The sequence below is a fragment of the Stigmatopora nigra genome, chromosome 18 (assembly GCF_051989575.1).
Source record: "Stigmatopora nigra isolate UIUO_SnigA chromosome 18, RoL_Snig_1.1, whole genome shotgun sequence".
Classification (NCBI taxonomy): Eukaryota; Metazoa; Chordata; class Actinopteri; order Syngnathiformes; family Syngnathidae; genus Stigmatopora; species Stigmatopora nigra.
Genome location: NC_135525.1, coordinates 5,994,383 through 6,004,439, shown reverse-complemented (window position 1 = coordinate 6,004,439; position 10,057 = coordinate 5,994,383). Strand labels below are relative to the sequence as shown.

The following is a 10,057-nucleotide window of genomic DNA, read 5'->3' as shown; positions in this document are numbered from 1 at the left end:
TAAATGGTGGGCATTACATTACTTTTTTTGTAGGCCTTTTTGTGGGTGGTCCTGGCGGGATAGGCTCCAGCACCCCCGCAATGCTTGTGAGAATAAGTGGTAAGGAAAATGATTGAATGGAATTGCCAATTGATTTGATGCGAGTGGGGCAAAAAAAGTTCAATTTGTCTATGTTTGGAGGGGAAAAAATCCCCAGAATTAAAAAAATGAAGCATGTAAATTACATTTATGCATTTCTACTGATAATAGATAGTCTCTCAGTGATATTGACTATGCTAGATGTCCAATCCAATTTGACTGCAAGGGACAAATGAGGGTCAGTCGTCAATGGTGGGCATTACTTTACTTTTTTTGGCCTTTTTGTGGGTGGATGTTTAAAAAGAGCGCAAAAACAGGTTGAAAATCTGCCTGAGACATTTCTAGACATGTCTCTTTCACCAAATTTCACACCATTAAAATTTTTAGCTTGGGGCGCCGAATGTTTTCCCTCATCTTGTTAACAGAATTAAATGGTGCATGCAGATTGGGTAACCACACAAGTGAGCAGATGATGTTTCACTTTGGAAGCAAATTGCATATTTAACATCGAAGCATGTTTCATGGAGCTGCACACATACACACACAAACAAAGCCTGCATGACAGTGGGTTGGGGGGGTGGGCGAGGGTCCGGGGGTTGGGGGATCAAGTATGGAGGTGGGTGGGGGGGCCTGGGAGTCATTTATTGGACGGTTTTGTCCGTGTTGAACAGACGAGGGACGCACACACACACAAACAACAACAGAGGTGTGTGTTGTGTTGCGTCTTCTTTGCTGGTGCGTGGAAGTTTAGGGGGAGGGGCTCGCTGCCGCCCCTCCCACTCCTGTCAGCTACATTCAAGACCAGTAACACTCAGCCAAAACTCCAAAGCAACCTTTCAACCCCTTCGCTTTTTTTCCCCCCCGCACAAACACGCCACAAGCGGGCGCTTTTTTTTTTTTGAGGTGGCGGTGTCAATTTTGTAACTTAAAACTTACAAAAAAAGCACACAACTTATGTTAACACAAAGTTGTTTTGTTTTCCCCGAAAATGCTCACATCACTTGTGCCTGCGACAAAACGTAAGCCCCGCCCACTCTTTTTGACTTGCTCTTGTGAGGTATGACAAGATTGTGTTTCAGTTTTGTTTTTTTTGTCACTTTTTTTCCATTTTTTTTTCTAAAGACATTTTTTTTCATCATTAAAAAATCATCAACATTTAAACAAAGAAAAAAAGTCGTTTTGTTGGGCGTATGTTGCTCCTGATAAAAAAAAAGGGGGTGATGGAGGGGTGAACTTTACCCACACAAGATGGCGGTTATACTACATGCGTGGTCCGAAGAAGAAAAAAAACTAAAAACATCTGTTTGCCCCCCTCCTTGCCCAGCAAAAAAAAGCAACACCAAAAACCAGAATGCAAAAATTAAATCATAGCTGTTTTTTTTGTGTTCAGGAGTCCTTTTAAAGTCGTCTTTCTTTCTTTGAAGGATTTAGAATCTTTTAAATTTGCTTTTGTTAAATATGCTTTGAGAGGGGTTCTCAAAAAATCGGGTTTAAGGACCCTTTTTTAACCTATATTTAACTTATGGCTGCCATTGTGGGAATGGATGTCCAATCTGTTTAAACTGGGAGGAGCTAAAAGTAATCATTCAAAACAGGGAACAATTTTTAACTAAAGTTTTTTTTCTGATAATATTTTCTGCCTTTTCTGATGTTGACATAAAATGTTCAGTTAGTATCTATTTCCTATTTTTATGTCAACTTTTTTGATGAAAAATGTTTGTCTTCCCTCAAAAGAACATCAAATTTTAAGAAAAAAACAATTTTTTTTAGGTTTAAGTCACTGTATAAAATTTGTCTTGGCTGTCCTTACACACTTTTTTACCCAACAATTGTCTTTTTGACAACAAAAACACAACACTTGTGCCACTTTCTCATCTTTTTGACATCACCTAATAACTATTAAACCCAATAAGGGGTCCCTAAACCCCAAATTTGGAGAACCCCTGCTTTAAAGCATCCTCACAATTTTTTATCCTCTCACCCACACTCGCATAATCAAACACACACAGCCTTGTCCCATCTTGTGGAATTCCAAAGCTGCATAGGTTTTTTTTGTTGTTAAAATATCCAAACATCTCTGAACGGACCGTCGTCGTCGCCGCCTTGTCTCACAAGGAGGGTCCTTCCCAGTTGCTACTTGGGAAAACGGTGGGCATACCAGCCCTTGCCTCCGCCCCCCCTTCAAAAAATGGTGGATGGACATGGTCGCTAATACTGACGCCGCCTCCGTCACACAGAGGCCGCTCCATTTATTTTTTTGCGATTTGCGCAAAAAAGCCGGGTGCACGGGAGGCGGAGCTTTCTAATTCTGGGGGGGCGTCTTAGTACTCCTTTACACCGCTTCTCCAGGTGTGTGTGTCTTGTTTAGATTTAAAATCTCAAAATTCTTGGTCCCGTTTCCTTAAAAAAAAAAAAATCCAAAAAAGGTGGATTAACAAGCTTTCCATCCAAAAAAAAAAGGGAAAATGGCGCGCCCTCCTGTCTTCTTCAGTGGCATTTCTTTGCAACCAAATCACTGAGGTGTGTGTATATGTATGTGTATGTATGTGTGTACATGTGTGTATAAAGGTGAGGTAGTGCCCAGAACCAGTGGGGGTGTATCCACTTTTGAGGTAAAATGTTTTTTTTCGCCTGCACTGATTAGTGTCACTATATATCTTTTCTTTACAACTCAAAAGAAAGAAGAAAAAAAAGGCAAATGTGCATGGAAGCCTGTAGGAGGACTCAGTAAAAGGCCCCGTAGATTAGGACCCCGCCTCCTTAAAAAAAACAACAAAAAACTAAAAAAAAAAAGCCACCTGTGCAAGGTAGCCAATGAGGCATTCACGTTACTGAGGTGAGGCTATGTGTACGTCTACATCTCTGTGTGTGTGTGTTAGTCACAGGCGCCGGTCCGATGACTTTAAGAAGAAGAAGAAGAAGAAAAAAATATATGTAAAAAGGTAGATATGGAGCTATGGCCAACACACACACACACACACACGAAAAAAATGGAGTAGTCTGAAGAACATTAGCACCGGTGTCACTTGGGATGGACTGTAACGGCTCAGATTTTGAGTTGAGGGTTCGGCGTCCGGAGAACGGCGAGTGTAATACTGAGACAAGCTATGGCTGCTGATTTTCTGTGTGTATGTTGTGGTGCACAAAGGCGGGAAAATGAGACGGCGTGCTCGGCGGGCAAAAAGGGACGTTTTTCTTCCTCTTCCCCGCTGGTGAGTTCCAGTTCAAAGTTTTTTTTCCTCCCTTTCCCGGATCTCACGTTTTTTTTAATGTTTTTTTTTTTTCCTGTTTTGTCCGTCACACTTCCTGGTCCTCAAAGACCTCCAGGAAAAGCGGCGGGAAGAGTTCGTTGGGACATTCCACCTTCATGTGCAGGAAGCGGCTGGCGTGGCAGGCGCCGATCATGCGCAAGTCCGTCACTTTCATCAGCAACTTGGGCCAGAAGTGAGGAATGTTGTGCTTGCGGTAGTTGATGTAGTGCTCGAACGCCAGTAGGTACGTCTCCTGGCACTTTTCGATCTTGTCCACGCACGTCAAGCCGGAGCGGTCTGAGGAGAGTGGACGACATAATTGGTTAAAAAAAGCACTCTTAGGCATGTTGAAATCAGATTTTTACACATTGATGGTGCTAGATTTTCGATCCATTTTGACTAAGATGGGGCGAATGAATGAATGGTCGCTGAAATGGCCAGTCTTTACAATATAATTGAATTAGACATTTCACCTTGTGAGTAGTAGGCAATGAATTTAAATACTATGAAACTTAAAATAAGGTTATACGATGAATATACAGTGAAGGACAGTGTTTTTCTGTTTTATGCATTTTAATTTTGTTTCTAATAAAGTTTTTTGAACTATAAGTCAATTTTTTTGGTATATACTATATAAATATGTATTTTTCCCCTGCTTCCCTTTTCCTAGTTTTATGTTTTTTTCCTAGTAGTGAGAATAGACATGTAGTAAAAATAAAATTGCCTACATTTGGAATATCACTCATTCAGACAGTTTTATTAATGATGTACTTTAATCAACTTTCTCAACCAATAAAGTATTATTATCTCAAATCTGCCTTCAATTTGCTTAGCTTCAATAAGTCATACATTTTTTCAATATTTTGCTTGTAACTTATAATTCTTTTACTTTCTTCACTCTGACCACAAACAGGTATTTATGCTATATTTATTATGCTATATTTATAAAAATCAAGTGTTGATATGTAACATTAACAGGTACTTATATTATTGTAGTTACTTACTTTAACGTATACTGTTGTATAACATGCAGTCCAGTGCATCTTTTATATATTTTAGGCATTCTTTGGTAAATGCGACTTACACTCAGGTGCTACTTATCGTTGGAAAAGTGTAGTTGTTCTACCTGAGCTCATGAGCAGCACAGCTTGCAGCAGCGCCACTTCCGTGTCGTCCAGGTTGAACTGTGCCAAGCTTTTGCCCAAGTCGAAGATGGCGTCCGACACCACGCCCAACCCGCCGTTTTTGAGCTGCTCGCGCTTGACCGCCATCTCGCCGCTCAGCGTCAACGTCTCACTTTCGGGGTCGTAGCGCATGGCGGCGCGTAGCGACATAATCTCCATGCAGCAGCCCTTTAGCAGAATGATCTGGTCTTCGCAGGGCAACTATACACAACAACAACAACAACAATGATATATGTTTAATCCTTTCAATAAAGTGGTATTAAATTAATTAACTCTTGACAAGTGATAACACAATTCAATAATTCAAGACTAAACGATTTAGAGAAATTGTTCATGTGCTCTTTTTCAGTCTCTTAATTTATTGGCTGAGATTGAAGGCCCGAGACACCAAATCCATTTAAAGTGGCAGTTAATGAATGAATGTTTATTGGACCTCTACAAGCAATTAATCACTTAAAATGAAAAATACATAAATACACTCTTTAACAGGCCTAATTAGATTTAAGTATTGAAAAGGACAAAACATAATTTCCAACGAAAAGCAAATTATATTCTTTTACTTTATTAATTTTGTATTAAAAACTGAAAAAATTAAAAGAAAAAAATTGAAAACAGGGAGAAACTAAATATTCAGTATGTTACTATTATTATTTTTTTATTTTTAGATAATTTTATTCATAATTTAGAGCATGATACCAAAAAATATGTATTCATTTATTTGAGATTAGCCAAAAATTGTCTTTTTTTAGCAGTACTTACTGTAAAAAGACTGACTATCTTTCTTATAGATAAAAAAATAACATACTTAGTTTTTTTTATTTGCAGTTAACTATTTAATACGGCCCATAAACAAGTTTTCTGCACCTGCACACACATTCATATCCGCATAATCTGTTTCCAGCGCTGCCTCAATATGAGCCCTTTAAATAATCCTGATGATGATTAAATTTCTATGATGGATGCAATCTAGACCCCCCCTAATATTCATCTCCTGACTATGCAATTATTTCCCCTTAATGAGCGTCTCTTATTACGCTGTCTTAACGTTATCGTGTACATTTGTTCCCACAGCACCAACTTCAATCCACATGACGAATCTATTAAATTGAGCAAATGATGAATCAAGTGGCATTCATTTGAATTAAAGATAGCCACTGTTACTATAATGCTGGTCTCAAAATGAATTAAATATGTACAACACGAACAGACACATTTTAATCGACCCTCTATGCTGAATACTAATGCTCGCTATGATTAATAATCTTTAAGAATAGTGATATAATCTATTTTACAATGACGGTTTAATTGAGAGTTAAGAAAGTTTAAACAAAGGGTTCTGAAATGTTGCTGTCGTGCTATGCATATCAAATACATTATTCCCATTTAAATTTATTGGATAAACTCTTTGACTTTAGGCTGTTAAATATGCATGATAACTGGCAAAATAGCATACTTTCTTATTAATCATGGCTTCTGGAAATTATTTTGAGGGATATCTTTTAAAAAATAAATAAATAAAGTAGCTTTAGGGTCTGAACTTTCAAAACTTTAAAATGTCACTTTAATTTAAAATTGTCGACCTCCTTTTTTTTGTTTATTCCGATGTTTATTTTTATTTATTATGATGGACATTCCCACTATGTTTTAAGTTGTCAAAAGAAACTGGAGTCGGGGGGTGCTGTGAATTTTCAAAACATGCAAAATACCCCCTGGAAATGATTTACATGGCTTTAAAGTCCCACTATCACCTTAGGGAGTACTTTAATGAATTTGATAGATAGGACTTCATTCAACCAAAAGCCGAAAGTCCCTTTCTTTGAAAAATAAAACAAAAATACACAAAACAAAGTTTTAATTTCTTTTCACTGTTGACCAGGAAGTGAGCGGAAGTGACTTTGGATGGTAAAAATCTCCGTGTAATCATCTTCTTATGGTACTTACTTCCTCTTTTAACCCCCTTTTAATTTTGTCTCACCATAAAAATCAACAAGTCTCGACTACTGTTTTCTATTGAGCCGGAATCTGCAGTTTGAACTATTCAGGGGCAACCATTACATTAATTAGTATATTTTTTGGACTATAAGTCGCACCTAAGTACAAGTTGTATCAGCCAAAAATACACAATAATATTAATGTACTGACCTCTGAGAACATGTGCAGTTTTTTGGCAAAGTCGACCACTCGCGTGATGGCAGGAGTGATGATCTTGGTGAACTCGCTGAAGGCCTCCAAGTCAACTTTGTCGCCGTCCGATGTGGGCGCCACAGGTGATTGGCCAATTTTGTCCGGCTGGTAGAACAAAAAAAAGTGTTAAGTGGATGCTGGGTTGTGGAATTACAACATTGCATTGCAATGGGAAGAATGAACGGCCTCTGTAAGTAGCGCTGTAAATGTTAATAGACTAATCAATAATCAAGAATTAACTTCATCATTATTGTTGATGGTGAACAGTATTATTCTTGTGTTAATAATGTATTTAAATAAATATTAATTTTGGATTGGCCTCCAAAAATAATTTGAAATCATGTATATTAAAAAATGAAAATAGGTCAGATCAAAAATGAAAAGAAACCGTGACAATTTAAAAAAAATATTCTGCTAATTCACTTAAATATTAGTAATTTCATTAAAAAAGAATGAAAACCAGTAAAACTTTTCATATCTTTAAATATCAGCTTTTGCTTTGGGAAACAATGATACATAGCACATTTCCCGACTTCAAAAATAGTCATTATAATGATAATTTTGAGCTTCAATGTCTATTCCAACTAAAATGGAAAGCTTTGTATTGATCATAAAAACTAACCAGTGATCAAAATAAATGTACTTGGGCCCTCAATAAGTAAAACAAAACTAAAATGTAAAAAAAATAGAGTAAAACATGTAATGAAATTATCCCTATGTGGCCTCTTTCGCACCACACCCCTTCACGTCCATCTAGTTGCCTAGCAACCACCTTCCACAATAACTGCAACCCAGCCCTCAACGAACATAGGCCAACCCCTAAAAACCCAAACGGAATCCCACAGCGGGACGTTGGGAAAGTACGGCGAATCGTCGTTAAACCGTGCAGAGAATCTACAAAACTCTCTTGCTCCGCTCAAGGAGGATTTAGCGAGGGAGAAAGAAGAGTAGGATAAGACTAAAGCAAAAGCAGGAAAACAGGAGAGGAATTAGCAGCCCCGGAAAGGATTAGCGTGAAGAAATCCGGGCCGAGACGCCAATACCCAGAGTTGGATTCTTACCAGGAATTTGCGCTTTTGCTTCCACTGGGAGCCCTGAGCGTTGGTGTGGCGGTGGGCTTCCGTCACCATGTGGATCAACTCCCACTCTGACCCGGTGGGCTCCGGCCGATTCTGAAGCGTTTTGACCATTTCCTCCTTCTTGCGGCGCTCGCGGTTTTCCTCGATCAGGCGCCGTTTGGCCACCCGTTTGGAGTCGTCCAAGACCACTGCGGAGGAAAACCACATTTTTTTTTTCTGGAATTTTATCAGTGTACGATGGGACTTACGGTCCATGGCCATTCCGACGGCGATGCATTTCTTGAAGCGGCATAGCTGACATTGGTTGCGCGTGATTTTGTCGATGATGCAGCAGCCTTCGTACTTGCACGAGTAGGCGGGGTGCAGGTTCTTCTGGATGGTTCGGCGAAAGAAACCCTGCAGTTCCACAAAACATACATCATTGTAGATTTACTGATATGAGTGAATCTTTTGATGCAATTCATGTTGTTTAGATCTCATGATCAAACCGGAATGGACTAAATCAATGGTAGTCAAACATTATCACTCAATGTTACATTTAAAATGGAACAGTGATTGCGAAAGAGTTAAAGACTACAAATAACAATATAATCTTGAGGTATACTGCAAAAAATGCATACTGTACTATGCTGTGTATCAAGGCTGTTTAGATTACAAATCTCTATTTGTTCAATTTAAAAGGAACGACTTAACATCCGTGATGAAAAAAAATATATATAAATATGACGAGATGTACTGAACAAAATATTTCAAGTGTTTTAGATACTCGTGAATCTCAGAAAATACTGACTAAAAATAATCTGAATACTGCTTTTAACTACTTGAAATATGCATAGTTGTATTGAAATACTGTCTAATGTGTATCAAGGCTGCTTACATTATAAATCGCTACCTATTCAACTTGAAAAGGAACGACTTAACATCCCGGATAAATACAAATAAAATAAAAAAATCAAACATGACTACATGTACTGAAGAAAATATTTCAAGTAGTTCAGATACTCGTTAATCTCAGAAAATACTGACTAAAAATAATCTGAATACTGCATTTAACCACTCGAAAATACACAGTTGTATTAAAATACTACTACGATTACTTAGAATTAATATGAATACACTGAAACGCACTGAAATAATTCCCAGATAGGCATTAATAGACTATATTGATCGCTAAAAAAAAAAAAAATCAGTAAACAAGGATAAATGTCCATGTATCCCTAAAAAAAAACCTGAAACGCTCACTTAAAAGTGACCTAAAAACTCTTTGGAATTGAAATGCTTTCCAATTTACGCCATTTACGATGTTTAAATGTACCAAATGCTGTTGCTTGGTGTATGTTTGCATACCTTGCAGCCCTCACAGGTAATGCAACGGTAGTGGTATCCCGTAGCCTTGTCGCCACACACCACGCACGGCTCATCCTTCTCCAGATAGCTGGGGATGTACCCTGGAACACAAATGTGAAAATCACTCAAATGCGTCCAAATCTCAGTCAAGTGAACATAATTAACTCCAGTCCATTAGGTGGCAGTCCTGTCTGCTACTATTGATCTCAATGCTTACCACCAAGAATACATTTTCCGCTATTTAGGAAGAGAATTGCATTCATTTATTTTGCTCTGTTTAAACCATTGTATGGCATTTGTTCAACTCATTATCTTATATTGATGGCACAAGACGACCAATCAATTTTAACTGGGATTGTTTATATGAATTGGACGTCTAGCGCCATCAATGGGATTGAAATATTGAGCAATCACAGCCAGTCCTCCCAGTTTAAATGAATTGGAAGTCTTGTTTTACCATTAACGGACAATGAGTTATTAGTAAATATTCTATAATTTATTTTTCAATTTAATTTCAATCAAAAGGGGGAAACAGCAAGTACTTGTATTTATTAAAATGTTCTCCTTTTTAAATAGCTTGAATAAAAAGTGCAATTATTCAATGATTTAAAATGTCTGAACTATATACTTGTATTAAAAATGAAATTAAAAAATTTAAATTGTATTTTGTATATAGAAATATTATCCTATTGGTTCATTATTTGTTATCTGCCTTAACCGGTTTCCCCCTGTTTTTATTCCGATATTTCCTAAGAAGAACACATTCCTAATGTCTTTTTTCCATGAACAAAAACAAAAATATCAATTTATTATGAAAATAAATGATGTCCACATAAATGGATGCCAGGTTTTATACGGTTATTTGCTCTTCAAATGGTTAATTCGGAATGTGGGAAAAGTAAGTGCCGTGAAATAAGGATTGAAGCTCCAGAAA

At 37.6% G+C, this 10,057-nt stretch overlaps 1 protein-coding gene across 3 annotated transcripts in view; it reads right to left on the bottom strand.

The window, feature by feature from the left end:
* Positions 1–1,584: 1,584 nt before the first annotated feature.
* Positions 1,585–10,057, bottom strand: part of LOC144211382 (thyroid hormone receptor alpha-B) — a 65,798-nt gene continuing 57,325 nt past the window's right edge. For all 3 annotated transcript variants that reach the window (XM_077738569.1, XM_077738570.1, XM_077738571.1), the window contains 6 exons: positions 9,124–9,224; positions 8,025–8,172; positions 7,759–7,964; positions 6,656–6,802; positions 4,456–4,714; positions 1,585–3,626 (listed from right to left, as the gene is read on the bottom strand). In XM_077738569.1, coding sequence (XP_077594695.1) covers positions 3,376–3,626; positions 4,456–4,714; positions 6,656–6,802; positions 7,759–7,964; positions 8,025–8,172; positions 9,124–9,224 — 1,112 coding nt within the window. In that variant the 3' untranslated portion in view covers positions 1,585–3,375. The remainder of the gene's footprint in view (positions 3,627–4,455; positions 4,715–6,655; positions 6,803–7,758; positions 7,965–8,024; positions 8,173–9,123; positions 9,225–10,057) is intronic.